The 18,689-nt window shown below is 42.5% G+C and overlaps 1 protein-coding gene across 1 annotated transcript in view; it reads left to right on the forward strand.

Annotated features, from left to right (window-relative positions):
- Positions 1 to 15,884, forward strand: part of LOC111150494 (homogentisate 1,2-dioxygenase) — a 42,584-nt gene extending 26,700 nt beyond the window's left edge. The window contains exons 8-14 of the mRNA XM_022507974.1: positions 671 to 750; positions 1,332 to 1,431; positions 3,518 to 3,642; positions 6,038 to 6,142; positions 8,615 to 8,741; positions 12,776 to 12,957; positions 15,546 to 15,884. Coding sequence (XP_022363682.1) covers positions 671 to 750; positions 1,332 to 1,431; positions 3,518 to 3,642; positions 6,038 to 6,142; positions 8,615 to 8,741; positions 12,776 to 12,957; positions 15,546 to 15,710 — 884 coding nt within the window. The 3' untranslated portion in view covers positions 15,711 to 15,884. The remainder of the gene's footprint in view (positions 1 to 670; positions 751 to 1,331; positions 1,432 to 3,517; positions 3,643 to 6,037; positions 6,143 to 8,614; positions 8,742 to 12,775; positions 12,958 to 15,545) is intronic.
- Positions 15,885 to 18,689: the final 2,805 nt, after the last annotated feature.

The following is an 18,689-nucleotide window of genomic DNA, read 5'->3' on the forward strand; positions in this document are numbered from 1 at the left end:
AGGCCATTGGTGGTCTGGAAAAGATTTCTGCTATACCTCAAAGCCCCTGGTTTATTTCCTGGTCTCTCTGTCTTTGCCCATCTCTGCATGGCCTTTCTAATATGGGAGATCTGGGAAGCTGAAAGAAATAAAGAGTAATACCAATATTTGATTAAATTATTAAGATAACTCTACTTGTCTTCAAACCCGCCCAAGAAAAGACCATCTGTCACTGATCTCAGCCATTTAGATAAAAATTTTCATGATGCCATCTAAAACACAATGTCTACTAGAGATTTCTCTGGTCTACCCATTCTTTTTGATGGTTTCAGTATTGATATTTTGCAGTGACCATTTTGGTGTAGACATTAGATATGCAAATGCCAGACTCACTGGAACTATCTGAAATGAATGGTTTTCCATCCAATTTCTGCTGCCCTTTTTGGTCAATCCACAGAACTGGGCATATACAAGCTCCTTACCTGACAACCAAAAGTAAGCAGAGACGATTTTTTCATTCACTTTCTTCCAGTTAGTAAAATTGCTAACCTAGGTTGTCAGCATATACATTTCCCCCCATGAACTCAATAAAGCTTTTCTTTTGGAGTGAAAAATCAGATGCAGCCCTTGAGTCTTTTACTCTTCATGAGGTGGTAAGAATTGTTCACTGCTGCCCTGTCTTTTTTGTTAGTTCCCCAGAAAGGGAAACTTCACATTTACACTGAGTTTGGCAAGATGCTTGTGCAGCCCAATGAGATCTGCGTCATTCAGGTTGGTGATGTGTCCCCTTCTCCCCTGCCTCTCCCTAATTTGGGAACAATCAGATGTTGCAGCTGCTGTCATTTCCAACTCTAAAATTTCTTGGTGGATCGTGTCTGAGCAAAGGGAGGGAGTTTTAGTCATGCGGGAGGCTCCTTGTGCAGAAGGGGAAGCAGGCTTGGATGCCTGGTTTGTTTTAAAATAGGACACAATCACAAAGCAAAGAACATTGTCAATTGTCATGTGTGTGTCAATACTCATACACACTTTGGATAAGGCTCTGTTCCCATGGACTGGTGTGGAGGGTGGGATGGGGTGCAGTGAAGATTAATTTCTTAAAAATTTGGCTGCATCAGAGCACTGGTTTCTCTGAACCCAATGGGAGATTAAAGTAGAATTGGTTTGGGTCACAGATGTGATTAGGAGTTAAATATTTCATTTTAACTCATCTTTGAGCTGGTCACCTCTCAAATATAGCTCAGCAGACTATAGGTTTATTTTTGCATCTGGGGCTAGCTGTGGCTCTGGGTCAGCTTCTTTATAGTTATACGTATGATTTGGGAGTGCACACAACTGTCTGCTTCCCATTCCAGAGAGGAATGCGGTTCAGCATTGATGTCTTCGGAGAGACCAGGGGCTATATCCTGGAGGTCTACGGTGTCCACTTTGAGTTGCCTGACCTGGGACCAATTGGTAAATCTTCATTACAAGCTTTTAAGTTCCCTTGAGATACAGGACAGATAATCACATGGGAGTTAAACATCCTTCTCCCCTCAGTATCTTTCTCCCCTCATGATCTCACTCAAATTTCAACTTTCTTCTCTAGACAACTTCTCTAGATCAAGTGTAGTTTGGAATTTCAGAAACCTATTAGAACTCTCTAAGCAACCCTAGACATTTTTTTTTTTCAGACCTCTAAGTTTAGGGGTTCTGTGCAATGGTTGACCTAGTTGATGAAATGAAATCATTAATTAGCTTGTTAGTAGATCAATCCATCAGCTAGTCTTGGCCCTATGTTGTGCTGAGAGTAATGATGGGACTCTCATCAAGGGTAACACAAGCCTCTTCCCATAAAATACGTACATAAAAGTAAACAACCAAAGCCAACCCATTATAAATCTCTCTCTAGAGTAATATATAGACCATTGGAGAGCAAACAGTATGTAATAGATTTCTGGTTATACAGCGTACACCCTAAAGGATTTAGCAGTTTGGGTTACTGGGGGCCAAGTCACCAGGAATAGCGTTATAGAAGAGATGAGATTTGACTAATTCTTGATGAAAAGGGGAGGACAAATAAAAAGGAAAGGGAACAGCTTAAGCAAAACCATACATGTAGGAATGACCTTTGTGAATAAGAGGGAGATCATTTTCTTAAGTCAGTAAGTTGTGTGTAGACAATAAAGTGGGTGAAAGCCATAAAAACGGCAAGGGCTGTACTCCTATGGAAAGGGGACATGGGCTGAGAGATGCATAGTTTACAAACTTCACATTCCAAATTAGCACATTCCACAAAATCCACACAGGTAACTCAGGGCCACGAAGGAACTAGAAACCTCTTCCACGAGGCAGCTTCCATGAGGCAAGATGAAAACTTTCAAAAGTGAATCAAGGTCCCCCCACCCCCGATTCTTCTGGCAAACTGGAGGCAGGAGAAGCAGGAGAGAAGTGAAGGTGGTAGGAGGAGTTGCTCTCAAAACATCTCTTGGAGTGAAAGAAGTGGCTGGGAAAATTGGCCCTTGGTTTCATCTTTGACATGCTTGCTAAAAGTGGTGGCCACATCTCCCAATTCTTCCTTTCTTTGTCAACAGCCTTTTTAGAGCAAAACAGGACAGGCCATCATGTGCCTTCTGGTCACTCCCCTGGGGAGATCCAAATAGTCAGAGGAAGGTGGGAGGCAGGAGAAAGGCAGCTGGAGCCATGGTGGGCCGTCTGTCATCCTGTTCACCACCCGCTCTTCCCACTTCAGTCTGGCTTCCTGCTGCTCTACAGTCAGCATAGCCTCCAGGTTCTGTGGAACACGTACCCTCTGGAAAATATATATAATTAACTAACCAGCTGGGGGCTTATATTTTTTAACCCCAGGAGCTGGAAATGATAAAACACTCCCCAGGTCTCTCCTCTCAGAGTTAAATTATGTTTTTGCACTTATACTTTTTATTTTTGGTCTTTTGATTTATTTTCTTTCTCTGGAGGGAACACCCGCTCCTAAACAAAGGTAAGGAGGCAAGTCCTGAGTACTCTTTTCCTGAGGGGCAGACAGATTTGTCAGGCTGGAGAGCAGTTTTGCAGACTTGGATGGATTCTGACTTCTGTCTGAGGAGCAGAGGTATGCCTGGGGCAACAGTATGTAACCCTTCCTTTCTGAGATCGAGGACTGTAGATGAGTTCTAGAATCATCATGGTTTTCTTGGGGAAAAGTTCTAGGATTCTACCAGACCTTCCCTGAGCCTCTTTTCTAGTCTCATCCTCTCCCCTCACCTGCAGTGAGGCAATGATGCACATAACATGGTCGATAAACCGCATTTACTCTACAACTTTAGAAGGTGATACTGGTGAGGAGGATGATGATTTTCATGATTCTTTTTCCTAATCAAATTCCTTGAGTCTTCCTAAAAGGGTACCAGATTGGGATTCCAATGAGCCTTTGGACAATGAAAACAAATTGTGCAATGGCTCCTGACATGGCCCTTTCTCTTTGCGCATCTGTGTTTTCAGAATGTGATTTCCAATGTGATTTCAGAAGTGTCTAAAAGACTTTTGGGTCGCTGTGTTCTAGGAGCCAATGGCTTGGCCAATCCTCGTGATTTTTTGATACCCGTTGCCTGGTATGAAGATCGCCAAGTGCCAGGTGGCTATACTGTGATTAATAAATACCAGGGCAAGCTATTTGCTGCCAAACAGGTAAAGTAAGAGGGTCGGTGGACAAGAAGGGAATAAATAATTATTAAGCACCTACTGATTGCTAAGACCAGTGTTAAGTACTTTACATATATTATATCCTTTCATCTTTACTATACCACTGAGATATTACAAATAAGGTACTATTTGCCTCATTTGTAGTCACAAAAATGTAGTGACAAATAATTTACCAAATGTCATAGTAAATGGCAGAACTAGCATCAGAACCTATACCTGTTTGACTCCAAAGGTCGTGCTCCTTCCCACTCACTAAGCAATAAAAATCCTGGCAATATGTAGGTCTCAAAAATGGTGTGTAAAATATACTATACAGGCAGGGTAATATGTTATGAAAAGGGAAATGAGTAAACAAGCAGATCATCCAAGATTTATATTACCAATGGCCACCATATTTCAAATACAAGCTATGACTTATACAGAAGAAGTAGAAATCAGTTAATTAGCTTAGCTTAGTTTATACCACCAGCCTTGTAAACTCGGGAGATAAGCAAAGGCATAGATATTAATATGGTAATAAATAATAACATAATATGTAATCTATACTATATTAGCATACATCATATTATTATTCAATGTACTGAATATATGTTAGCAGAAAGTAATTATATAACCAAAATAATCCAAAGATTTCTTCTGTTTGCCATTATTTATTACCATTATTTTTGCCCATTTGACATACATCTTATATTTTTCAAGCCATTTTATTTTCCTTGGACAGCATCCAAAGTAGCTGGTATGCTAACCAGCAGAGGCCAACTAGTTTGGCACTTAAAATTAACCCCTGAGAGATAATTGTCAGCCTCATTGACACATTGTCACTTTCATATTGTCTGGGTCAGGATTTCTCAAAATGTGCTTTAGAGGTCATAAGCATCAGAAATCCCAAGGGAGGCTTGTTTGAAATAAATGCAAATCCTTCAGTGTTACTCCAGCCCAGCAAAAATAATAACTTCTGGGCATGGAGTGTGGAAACCTACATTCATTTTAAGTATGCTTCCCATATTATTTTTGACATACAGTTGCTAGAGAACCACCATTCTAAAGGTAACCAGCAGCTCCGTGGGTTTCCACTTTCTAAGTGGACTCTGTGCTGGTTATTCCCCGTGTGACCTCCCACACTGACCCATTATCCCTTCTTGGCCATGATCTGTGCCCTGGCAGCTTAACTTATCTGGGCTCCCCAGCCAGCCAGTTTGGGGTTGGATTCAACTAGTGGGAGGTACTCACAGGAAGTTGCAGGGCAGGAGGAAAGACAAGTTGGGGGTTTTCTTCTCCTGTTTCTCCCCTATTTGGGACTGTGTCCCTACATGGTCTCAGTTCCTATTGGGTGGCCCCAGTGGCATGCTGGAGCCAGGCATGAGAGAGCTGACAGACTCTTTCTTCCCAGCTCTCTGTTTAGCAGCATTTTATTAGTAGCCCAAAGGTGATTGGGGTGGAATATTTATACCCCCCAAATTAGCAAATGCTATAAAACAGAGCATTTTTCCCCCAGAGAGCTAGCTGCTAGTTGTTAAATATTTACCAGCACACCATTGAGCGGCCCCTTCTTCATGGTTCTAGCTCTTGTGGGAATCCTATAACAAATTTTCCTCCCATATCCTACAAGGCCAAGGGATGGCAATGTCTTCCCACTGTTGTAGGCTCAGAAACCTCAGCATCTCTAGTCAGTTCACCTAACCCTAATCACAACTCTGTGAGCAGTCCCTTCAGTAAAGTCTCTAGAATATTTTGAGTTAGATACTGTTTCCAGAACAGATGCATAGCTGCTGTGGGGACTACCTTCCTGTCACAGAGCACCGATCCCCTCCTAACCCAGAGCAGGTCCAAGGAGCATCACCTCGGGATGGCTCTAAAAACTCAAGTCCTTGGGACTGGAATTTTAGATACTGTCTCACCGTCCTGCACTCAGCAGCCCAGGCACTGTGTGTACCAGAAGCTCCTCTGGGCAGTAATTACCTGGAAAGCAGTCCGAGCAAGTGCCTGCCCTCTGCACCAGGAAACCCAGACGGTGGCTCAGATTGGCTAAGAATTGCTGACCTCCACAGATTCTCACAACTCTGTTGAAAATTGTTGAAAAGGCACTACTTGGAGAATGTGCTGTGCTTCTGCTGCACATGTGATCAGAGGCAGCTGCTGCTTATGAACTGGAAAAATAGGGTTACTGGCTGAGCAAGGGACAGTTTGAAGGCACGTGAAGCAACCACAAAATGATTCAGGGTCGTAATTCTCCCAAAGGATGCCATGACTACATCATGAGAACAAAATCAAATCAAAAAGAGAAACAATGATGCCATGTACAAACTGTGGCAACTACGGAAGCATTAAGCACTAAGATTATCTTTTCCTTCTTTTTTTGTGTATCTGTATGTGTGATCAGGACGTCTCCCCATTCAATGTTGTGGCCTGGCACGGGAACTACACCCCATACAAGTACAACTTGGAGAACTTCATGGTCATTAACTCGGTGGCCTTTGACCACGCAGTAAGTTTGGACCATGGAGGGGCCCTGGGGATATGACAGCCCTTAGGTGGGAGGGTCCAGAATAGGTCCCGATATTCAGGTTTAACTTTTCCAAGATCACCCTTGGAAGCCCAAGATATTGTCATTCTTCATTGTGCGGACAGGAATTTGAATCACTTGCGGCCAGGTTTGGGGGAAGGAGTAAATAACCAGCTACTGGGAGAGCTAAGCCTGGCATGCCACACTCACCCTTGAACTCGGCTTAGTTCTTACACCAAGTTTCACAGTAACTCCCATAGATAGCTAAAAACTTAGTTTCTTCTTGGCAAATGTATCCCCAAAAGAAACCAACTGCTCATTTTAGTGATAAAGTCATGAGAAAGAAACAGCTCTGGATTTGGGAAGTTCTCGATCCTGCTTACAAGTGCTGAGTCTGCTCTGTCCGGCTGCCTACTCCAGTGCCTCCACTCCGGGCTGTTTTTAGCAGTGATGGAGCAGACAGCCCTCTTCTAAAGTTCCTCAGGATGTTCAGTGCCTGAATTTAAAAACAGAGAAGTTCTAAAGCATGAACTCAGGGATATTTTTCACTCAATTAGAGGGCCACAAATAGGTCCCTGGTCTACAGGGCAAGCCCCCGAGGCCCCACATTCGTGATAAAGTGCTAGTTCTGTGATCCTGGGGGAAAGTTTATTTTGCAGCCTGGTTCATAATAGATTAACTTTAAAAAGCTGGAGGGATAATTAGAGCAGAAGCCAGAGAACCAGAGACAGAAAGATTACTCTGAGCCAGCTCAGCTCATCTCTAGGGGAACAAAACTACCTTTCTGAAGAGCAACAACTCGTAACAAAACCAAAAGGGAAAAGAAAATGAGGCATCAAGCCCAAAGCAGCATTAAAAAAGATCCAGAGACATGGATAGAGCTTTATTTGAGTCTCACTACCCTTTCTTTAACAGTTTCAGATAATTTCTTAAGGCAGATGAAGAAGTGTAAAGTCTCACAGCAATAGGGTTGGGATTTTGGCTTGCCTTTGCACAGGTCCAATCTTTGTACTGCTGCTACCATTACTCTCCCAAAATCCAGGTCTGATCATTCTACCGCTGCTTTAGAAAACCTTTTGCAGCCTCCCCATGTGTTTAGGATTGTCTGAGCTCTCAAGCATACTATCTGATGCTCTCTACCATCTGGCCCTAGACTAGTTTTTTCACTACCAACTCTTAGCCCTTGTGCCTTCTGACAATGCATTCTGGGCTTTAGCTTTCATGCCTCTTAAAAAAAAAATCTCTGTGCATTTTGATGTCCTTCCTGTTTTCTGTGCTTAAAATGCCTTTTCCTTTCCTTTCCCTCCCTCCCTCCCTTCCTTCCTTCCTTCTTTTTCCTCCCTCCCTCCCTCCTTTTTTCTTCTCCTTTATTTTCCAAGACCTTCTTCAAATATCACCACCTCTTTGAAGCCTTCCCTGATGCTCTTAGGTAGGTAGGCACTCTCTGTAATCCCTTGGAGTTCTACTTATAAAGCGAGATTGCCCTTGGCACCTTGCTGTGGTCAGTTGTTCACACACCTGCAACCCACCACCACGACTAACAATGCTAAAGGGGAATAGGTCTCTTTGAATCCCAGACCCTAACATGGCATGTGAGAGCAAACATGATCATTGATTTCAATGAAATTGAATCTCAATCTTTCCAATTTTAGAAGGGTTCTAAAGTTCTTTTAAAATTTCAGTATTGTCCCCCAGCCTATGCCCTCTACATTACCACCTCCTAAACTAATGATGTAAGTGATGTATTTTAGATATGAGAGTCCAACAGGGGTAAGGAAAGCAATGAGGATACCATCTGGAATCTCTGTGATGCCCTAAAGAGAAGCATATCCTACCTACATCTGTACCAAAAGTTGGATACTATTTTATTTCTATTTTCACCTCACTCTGAGCATCCATTCTGCAGAGAACTCCCTGCAGCACATCCCAGCTCTAGTCACTCTGACCTGAGGTTGGGAGGCAGGCATGAACAGGGTCTCAGAACCACAGGGTGATACTTGCATGAAATGGGGGCTCAGCAGGGTGAGAAAGCAGCTCCAAATCCTCTTAGTTGGTGTTAATTCATTTTGCTTCAAACACAGCAAGAGCTGAAAGTCAGATGAGTGATTTCTTCACCTCAGCGACAAGCCCAGTCTTCTTAGCTTGGCTTGTGTGGCTTCATCAGAAATTACAGTGTCGGGGTGCCTGGGTGGCTCAGTTGGTTAAGCCTGAGACTCCTGATCACAGCTTAGGTCTTGATCTTGCTGTTGTGAAGTTAAGCCCCAGGTTGGGCCCCAGGTTGCGCTCCACGATGGGCTCTACGATAGGCCCCAAAATGGGTATGGAGCCTACTCAAAAATCAAAAACAAAACCTAGAGTCAATTTGGAAACCCCTTCCAGTGTGGGTGACATGTGTACCATTGTCCAGTCACCTCCCTTCCATCATGGGCTCAGTGTCTCCTTGTGCTTTCACAGGACCCATCCATCTTCACAGTACTGACCGCCAAGTCTGTCCGCCCGGGAGTGGCTATTGCTGATTTTGTCATCTTCCCACCTCGATGGGGGGTTGCTGACAAGACCTTCAGGCCTCCTTATTACCACAGTAAGTCTCTATTTTACCAAGCCACATTGGAAATCAAAGAGACCACAAAGTGTGGAACATTAGCCACTGAGAATACCACTTAGGGGTCTCTGGATACCATACTGTGCTGGCTTTCAGGATCCTGTCTCTGGAGGCCCTAATGCTGCTCCTTAGCCGTGTAGTTGCTGAAACCCCATGACTTCCATGGAGATGGTAGTGATGTGTTAACTCTGAGAAGGAAGTAATGCCTACAGCCCAGTTCCTCTGGCCCTAAAGAGAGCAGATAGGCCAATAAAGTTTGAAGCAAGATGTTTCTTTACATTTCAGATGCTTCTTTGTGGGGAGAGGGAATGGTGGGATGTTGTTGGTTAGTTTGTTGTTTTTGGAAAGTTCTTTTCCTAAGCCTGGTTCAAGAGCCAATAAAATGGCCTTCTCCAATTATTTTGGTGGGATAAAAGACACTGCAGTCTGCACTAGGGAATGGACCCCATTCTGGAAGCAGTTTCTGTGGAGCATGTGTTGCCTAGAACAGATCTTACTAAATCTATTATTTTTATTTTATTATTACTAGCTGCTAATAATTACTGACGATTTTCTGTGGTTCTTTTATAAGCTCTATAAAACTATTAAACCACTTAATCTTCAAAGCAGTTATAAGAGGGAGGTAGTATCATTACCCCTTTTTTTCAGAAGGTAAAACAGGCATGAAGGATTAAGTAATTTGGAAAGATGGAGTAACTTGCTCAAGGCCTCACAACTAGTTAAATGGTGGAGTCAGGATTTAATTGAAGGCAATCTGATGCCAGAGCTCACACGCACTCATGACCATTAACTGATGTGCCTAGCACAGTGCCTGATACACAATATGCATCTAATAAATATTTATTTTATTAGTAAAAAATCACCACAAATGAATAAGGTATTTCACGACTGCAGTTAATGAAGTATGCATTTTTAATAGTCCAATAGCTAGCCATAAATCCAACCTAAAGGTCAGTGTACAATTCCACTTCCTGAAGATTTCATTTTTGTACATAGAGTTCTGGAAAGACTCTGAGGTGAATTTCAGCAGGAATATTCATAAAAACAAATCCCTTTCCTTAGTCAACCTCAGGGCCTTCTCTCTGTATATGGCTCCCCTTTATCTGTACCAGCGCCCAAATATCCCAGCTTAACAAGACACAACAGTGCACCAAATAGGCAATTTAGGCATTTATAGGAGGTACAGAAGTAGGGCCCTGAGGATGGAAGAAAACCACTGTATGGTCAAATTCCAGGACCACATTTTTCCGGTGACATCGTTATAGTGGAGGAAAGGATACAATTACCATTACAAAGATACCAGAGACTTCGTAAATAGAATCAATACAAACTACCATCTTCTCTGAGGAGTGTTCTCCTGGAAGTTAGTCCCCTAGAAGACATGATATCCAGGAGAGAGAATTGCTTTAGCTTTAACTTAGCCTGTACCTCACATGCTAGTTATTGATAATTCATTATCTCACCTAGTGAAGTTCTTGTGTTGAAGTTGCTTTATGTTCCTGAGGTAGTGGTTTTCAAATTTTCATGAGTCACTATCACGGGCAGGCTTGTTAAAACACAGATTCTTGGGCTCCACCCCCTGAATTTCTGCTCCAGTAGGTCTAGGATGGGGCCTGAGAATCTGCCTTCATAACAAGCTCCCATGGGCTGCTGCTGTTGTTGTTCCAGGAACCACACTTTGAGAACATTAGTAATATAAAATTCACTTAGAATGCCTACTAAAAAAAATTCTTCCCAGTGCCCACTCTCAGAGAGTATAATTAGTTGGTTCTGTGGTGGAACCTCAGAATCTGCATTTTGAATTAGCAAGTCAGAGAAGTCTACAGGCCACACATGGAGAGATGCTGCCCTGCGGCTTGTCTCCTAGGGGGAGGCCTACTAGAGCTATCTGAGACAAGTTTGTATTGCGCTACAGCTCTCAAGCCACTTTGGTTTGTAGTTCAGACTCCTAAAACAAATGACCTTGTGAAATGGCTCATAATATTTTTTTTAAAAGACTCTCAAGTACATTTGGCCCAGGATAGATAGATATCAGAAAGGTATGGTTGCCTGAGTTAGTTGGAAAAACCACAGAACCCCAAGTTAAAATTATTTTTTCCAGAGATATTAAAACTATTGCTTTAGCAATAATCAAAATCTTTGCTACCTTGATGTAACTTTATAGGAGAAGTGGAGAATTATTTCTGTAGAAACATTGCCTCCAGTCATCTTAATGTACTTGAGCCAACTGGATTCAGTATTAATCAGAGAGGCAAGGCCTACCTTCCCCCGTACTTTGAAATATAGAAAATGATATAGAAATGTCATCATCAAAGTCCTTGCTACCTAAATTCATATTCAGATCAAAGCTGAATTCTGGTATTGCTCTCTTCTTAAAATTAAGCCATGAAGGTGACCCTGAAGACACATCCTAGATTGAGGAGGATGACAACATATTTCAGTCATGAGCAGAACTGCTTTGAAAATATAGACACCTTATTCTTACAGTTGCTTCTTTTCCTCTATTTTTGTTTCATGGAGAAATGAGTAGAGCTATGATCTGGGTCTTACTTTTTCTACAAGGGCCTGCAGTAGCATTTTGTTTCCTAGGCAGGATGACTATGGCTGCCTGGTCAATGACAGAAATATTCTGACACTTGGTTATACTTCACATGTAAGGAAGGGGGTTGGGGCTTCTATCGTGCCAAATGTCCAGCTTTACAGGAGTTGCCAATGCCGTAGTTTTCTGCTCCGTTCGTGGTCTGTGTTCTCAGCCCTTTCATGAGACAGACTATGAGAATAACTTTAGATGAGCTATTTCTTACTCATCTATTTCTTACTCATAGCATTTAGCACAGTATCCAATGACACATGTGGGTGGATGGATAGGCAGATGGATGGGGTGGGGAATGGACAGATGGGTAGATGGGTGAATGAATGGAAAGGTACCTCAATTTTCTCAGGTATTGTATTTCTTTAATTCTTGCCCTAAGTATGTAGCTGTTCTAATAAAGAGCTTTATTTCAAAAGAAACATATGATTGAAAGAGTGCAAACATGGTGATTTTTTCAAATTTTGCTCACTCCAGAAAGCACAACTAGGACCAATGGACTTCACTTATATTAAAGCAAATTTCCATTTAATATGAAAGACCTTTCTAAAACCCAGAGCTTTCTAAGAGTATGGTAAGTTGCTTTGTTGAGTAGAGAGCTCCATTCATAGGAAGCATGTAAGCAAACCCCAGGAAGTAATCTGTCAGGAATAATATAGAAATTCTTCTGTATTGAGTAGAAGTAGTGATCCTTTCCAATTTTAAAATTTTAAGATTTTATGAAGAGAATATCAATGGAAATAGAAAGAAAAGAATGAATCTAAGAGACATTTTGGAGGGTGGAAAATAAGAAGACAGATTCAGATACAGAAGATAATGTTTGTTATGCTCTACAGCATTTATGGACTGGTTTTTATAGCCCTAAAATCCTTTCACACAGATTATCGTTTGATAATATTCTCCAAGTCTGGGGTTCTTTCCATTATATGACTCTTCCATCAACACTTTCCCACACATACATTCCATCTTGGTTTCCTGGATTGGGAACCAGAAATATGGTGATACCATGTACTATTGTGGGGCTATCAGATCTGGGAAAGAAGATGATTTTAATATAGGAAGTATAAGCCTAGATGATAGGGCACATCTACTCCTTATTATAACTTTCATTTTAGTTATTATTAAAATTCTTGTCTGGGCAATGATTTTCTTTAGATCCAACATTATTTCTTTCAGGCAGTGGAGCTTAAGACCTCTAATAATCCACATGTCCATCAAGTAGAGTTTTGCCTACCTAGAGTTTCACACTAATGAATGTTTGCGGGGAGTGGGTTCCCATCTATCTGTATTTCTTGGTAATCCTTAAAAATTTATCAGATTCTCCTACCTTCTTGGCATTCCACAGAAATAATGCTTGAGAGGTCTTGGTACTTTACAGGTCTTGCCTCGAATAATAAAAATAATACTCTTTCAACCTTCCCAGGGAACTGCATGAGTGAATTCATGGGACTTATCAAAGGTCATTATGAGGCAAAGCAAGGTGGGTTCCTGCCAGGGGGAGGCAGCCTGCACAGCTCAATGACCCCCCACGGGCCTGATGCTGACTGCTTTGAGAAGGCCAGCAAAGCCAAGCTGGCACCCGAGAGGATTGCTGATGGTACCATGGTAAGCAAATCAGATGCCAAGCTCTGGCAGCTTCTGGGCTTCCCAACCTTCTCAAGAGGAGTGTTTTTGTTTTTTTTGTTTTTTTTAATTTCTCCAAAGACACAGAGATGGAGTCAGGAGAGGAGAGTGTGTCTGTGTGTGTGTTTATTCCCATGTGTGCATGCACACACCCCTATATGTATACTAGACACCTGATGTGGTCGGGTAGAAAGAGCTTTGGACTTGAGTCAGACCTGAGATCAAATCCTAGCTCTTAGTTCCTACATGACCTTGACCAAGTCACTTAACTTCTCTGTGCTTTCATTTTCCCCATCTGTAGAATGGGTGCGGTAGCCATCCTAGCAGGTGGCTATATTCAACCTTATACACTGTCCAGCACTGTTCAAATACAAGGGAATATTATTAATATTATCTGTATCCAGCCCAGAGTACATATGCAATTGAGGTAATCCTCTAGGGCCCATCCCATCCCATCCCAGGGATGCAGGATGTCACCTTCTGTGGAGTTCAAAGCTAAGGAGGATCAGGAAGCCAGGGCTTGTGAGCAGCAGTTCTCAGCTGTTTTCTCATTTTCTTTTGCTCTCCTTTGGCATGGGATGAAATTGATGGGACTGAAAACTTGTTTTGTATTCTTCCTGTATCAGGCTATAAACATTAAGCCTGAACACAATCACAGTTGGTGGCGGTACTTGATTTTTATTTTATTTTTGCATTCTTGGAGGTGGAGTTTATGGACCACAAGGAGTAATTTTATGTTCAATCATATGCAAATTTTTTTACATTTTTAAACAAATGTCTTCAATGCTACCTGACTTTAAAATCAATAGCACAGACCTGCTTGACTGCATGCCCAGATTGCAAACAGAAAACATTATCTGTCCCTCTATCCAACGCAGTTTGTTTTCAGTCCCAACTCTAGGACCAGAGTTGATGGAGCTGATCTGCACCAGGAGGGTGCAGAGTCCCATCTGCTTGGCCTTGGCTCTCTTTCTCTTTCCAAGGGCCTTTGCAGAATTATATCTCTGTGAGATGTGGTTTGACAGTCTCAATCAAGCTATTGCCTCCAAAGGCTCTTTGAGGTCTATGGGCTACCTAGACTTGTCACTCAGTAATCTTTGGTGCTCAACTTGGCTTTGGACATTCAGTGTTATCAGGAAGCAGTGTTCTGCATCAGAGGCAATGACAAGACTGTTTATATGAGGAACAAGACTTTGGGAAATGCCTGGGGCACTAGGCAGAAAGAGCTCTCCTATGGAAGGGATTAAGGGCAGGGGAGATCCTGGGTAGCCTGAGAGCCCAGACTACTTAGCAGGGGAGGTTCTGGCACACTACCTAGACCTAACTTGGGGTCTCCATCACCATTTCCCATTATATAATTTGGACCCAGGCCCACTGATACACCTTACCCTTATTCCAGTTTGGAATAAACAAACTTTATACAATACTTTCTTCACAGCTCAGCTGGAATGGGGTTTTGTCACTCCAGTTAGACAGCAAGGTTCTTAAGAAGCAGTCCTCAAAGAATCAACAACAAGAATAGCCATAATAATAACACTTATATCTGAATAGGGCATTATAATGTGCACAACACTTCCATATGTTCTCGTCTAGACTTCACATCAAGCCTGTCATGGGAAGTCAGGCAAGGACAATCATCTCCATTTTTCTCAGCATGAAGAAGCCAATGTATATTAGATACCAAACATTAATGTGGGTTCTCAGGGTTGTGACACAGTAGAACTTTAACTTCTTTTTGTCCATCTATATTTTTAAAATTTCTAATAATGTGAACATGTAAGAACTGTAGGGTTTTATTCCTTTTTTTGTTTTATTTTATTTTTAAAAGCCACACTGGGTAGGAAAATCAGCAATTGGTGAAGCTGGAATGTCTAAGCTGCACTAAGTACTTGCATATTCTTTCTGTCAGAGACAAAATCCTCCTGAACACAGTGGGACATCCACCATGCAAAATCTTCTAGGATAGGGTTTTTAAAAGTGCTACAGCCCTTTCTGCTTCCTCCTTCCTACTTCCTCCTCCTCTTTATGCAGTTTTCCTCCCTCTCTTTTCCCCAGCCCATCTCTTGATCAGAGTTCTAAAAAAGAAAGTTCAAATCCTAGCTCTTCCGCTACTTAGTACCATCACCAGCCACTTCCCAGCTTTGAGCCATAGTTTCCTCCACTGCAAAATGGGGAGAATGGCCTCCCCACAAGGACATAGCCATAGTGAGTGATGGCCCCTAAGAAAAAGAATATTCCTAGGACGGTTTTGCTTCTACCCTTGGATGTAGTAAATTTAGCTCCATAATGCTATAGGACAATGTGAAGCTTAAATGCCCAATTCCATTTTAATTGAATTAAATGAAACATGGAACTCAGAGAAGTTAAGAGTCTTGCACAGAGTCTCACTGGCTTCTAAGTGGTGGCACCAGAGCCAGAACCCCAGGTGTGAGCCTGCTATCCTCACTATGTTAGCACACAACTTATTATTCAAAGATTCTGCCTACCTACATCTTTTTTCTTGACATCAAATTGAATATGTTTTATTATCCAACTCACTTATTTCTTGCCCCCCTCTTCATTTCCTACAGGCATTTATGTTTGAGTCTTCTCTAAGTATGGCTGTCACAAAGTGGGGGCTCAAGACCTCTAATTGTTTGGATGAGAACTACTATAAGTGCTGGGAACCTCTCAAGAGCCACTTCACCCCCAATTCCAGGAAACCAGCAGGACTTAACGGAGCATTGCTGCCATAATTGAAAATGGATTTGTGTGGTTTTTGTTTAGAATCATGCCCTCTGGCAGTATGGAGGAGGGGATTGGTTAAAATGAGAACTCATTTTTTTCACAAGCAAGTAACTCAGACATTTGGAGAAATGTATTTGAAAAGTTCTATGTCAGCTTAATTACTCAATAAATACTTGGCTGGTGTTCTGTGGAAGTAGCAATTGGTCATAATCAAGTCTTGATGAGGCTTACCTATATTGGCCAGGACTGGGGGTCCATGAGATTGACTCAAGATCAAGAGCCCTTCACATGAGTTTAGCCTGAATGCCTTTTTTCCAGGAGTGCAAATCCATGGTGTCTATCATAGACCACAAGACCAAGCCACAAGGAAGGACCATGATCAAGGGTCCACAAGGAAGGACCAAGGCCAAGGTCCCAGGCATAGGCAAGCATAGGTGTTCAGCAGAGCTCTATACATCCAGCACCATCCTAAAACAGATGGACAGCCACGCCAGCAGGCTGTCTGATCATGTAGTCATGTAGCAGCCAATATGGATGATTATGGAAAAGAGGCCCAGCCACTAAGAGTGAGCATCATTCGCTGAGGGGACCAACTGCCTTGATTTCCCCATTGAAAGCCCCATATCTCAAGAAACCCTAGGCCTGATCAAACCAGAGTACTTGGGCCCCCTATTATTCACTCATATATCAGTCTATTTGGCAACCATTCATTGAGTCCTTCCTATGTGTCATCTACAGCATGAGACACTGGGGGTGAATGATTGAGAAGGAAGAAGTCATCTCTTCCCTCCCTTAGTGAGCTCACAGTCTGGGGAGATCAGGGCTGAAGAAGATTAAGGCCCCAGCACAGCAGAAAGCCAAGCAAAACTGAGGCAGCACATGGTGTATAAACGCTGTTCTTAACAGCTCCCCTCCTGTGGCTGTCATCCCTTCCAGGGGACTGGGATGTCCAAGATTTTGGGGGTGAGCTGATTTGGTTCTCTTGGAGAGAATAGACAGGCAAATCAGAACAGAAAAGAATGGCAAGTGTGTTTTTTACTCTTCTAGTTCTACAGGTTTAGACTATCACTTTGTTATCCTAGTAGTAATTTTGATATGCTGCTATCAAGTTTTTATTTAACAACATGTAGTGAGAGTCAGCTATGTAGCAGGGCCTAGAAACTAGGGTTGCCAAATAAAACACAAAATGCCCAGGTAAATTTGAATTTCAGATAAACCCTGAATAATTTTTGGTACAAGTACAGACATATAAACCTGTATTTTTATATGCTAAATCTGGCATCCCTATGTGGGATATGGTGCTCCAGGAGATAGTTATGGTTCTCACCCTTATGGAGGTTACATTCTGAAGAGGGAGACTGATGAAATAAACAAAATAATTACAAATTGTGAAACACGCCAAAACAAAACAAACAGGAACTGAGATGGGAATAGCATATGGGAAGGGGAAATCATTCTTTAGAGAAGAAGATCTTCAATGAAGAAGTGACCTACAAGATAAGAAGAAGCAAGTCATTGGAAGGGTAAGGTTGGATTGGGGGTATAGCACAGAGGAGGAGTCTTCTAAAACAAAACAAAACAAAACAAAACGCCTTGTAGTTTCAAGGAACTAGAAGAAAAGCAATTGTGCAGAGTGACAAGACACAAGACACAGCATTGTCCTAGACTAATGAGGTGACAGCAGAGACAGAAGTGGGTAAAATCCTGAGAGCCCTTGTTCATGATCTGCATGCAAGGGATGAAGGGAGGTGCAGTTGAGGACAGAGCCAAGATGACTGGTAGGCTTCTGGCAGTGGTATTTCATGGTCTCCAACAGTAAGGTGGTGACAGAGGCTGGTGTGCCTTTCTAATGTTCCTTAATATAAAGAACTCTTCATTAAAAATGGAACATTGTTAACTAGTAAACCAGTCAATACCTTTAAACAAGCGTTGAAACTGGCCACTATAGCAGAAGTTGCTAGTGGCCTGCCCATCTCCCACCAGCAAGCACCATCCAGTGCTGACCAGCCAAATCCACTTGCCTGCACCACACTCGCAACTCTGGCCAAGGCTCAAACCAGAAGCCACCAGAAGTGCTGGGATTGAATGGCCCTGGACACAGCCCTCAACCCGTGACAAATGGGAATTCGTGGATAAACACTCTAGCCCTCTTGCGCCACACCTCTGAGGCTTGTGTTTGGCCCTGGCCCCTTGAACTTCCAGAGCTGGATGAAGCTCTGCTGCCCACGGAGGCCATGTCCAACAATGCATTTGGGATTAGCTTCCCTCGCCTCCCTTCCCCACACTCTGGGTGCTTCCTAGGCTCTCCTCTCAGATGACCCAAACTAAGAGGACCACTCAAATAGTTTATTCCCAAACTCTAACTTTTCCAGAATAACCTCCTCTAACTCTGCTCATACCCACGTACCTAGACTCTCATCCATTTCTGTTCACTCCATCGTCACTTTGGTAGCCGAGCCTTCCCAGAGCTGAGGAAACATTCAGCGTTTACATCCATGCGGTCCCAGCCCTTGTGCTTTTATCTCCTCCACTTTATCTTGTTGGCAGCAACTCCTCAGCAAGAGACAATATTTCACCCAGCCAGGCTGTTCACGCTAATTAAAAAAAGATTTAGTTTCCTTCTGTTGTGCTTCAGATCAGCAAGAAAGATCTGTGCCCTTTCCTTAATGCCCTATTCTTGAAGATACTTTCCTCTACCAAGCTCCTGGAGAGATATACTATCTCTTTCCTGAGAAATAAATTCTTAAAAAATTAAGTTTCCTCCTAATTAAGTTTCCTCCAATGACAAGAGAGTTTTCTGACAGAACCCCTTGGCATCATTACATATTTTCCTGTTTGAGATGCAATAGAAGACACTCTTCCCCTTTTTCTCTTTGAGATACTTCTCTCACAGCTTGGACAGTAGCAATGGTTCTAGAGCAATGGTTCTCCATAGGGGCGATTTTGTGCGTCCCCCAAGACATCTGACAAAGTCTAGGACATTTTTA

This window comes from Enhydra lutris, unplaced genomic scaffold, assembly GCF_002288905.1.
Source record: "Enhydra lutris kenyoni isolate GAN:26980312 unplaced genomic scaffold, ASM228890v2 scaffoldscaffold2, whole genome shotgun sequence".
In the NCBI taxonomy this organism is placed as follows: Eukaryota; Metazoa; Chordata; class Mammalia; order Carnivora; family Mustelidae; genus Enhydra; species Enhydra lutris.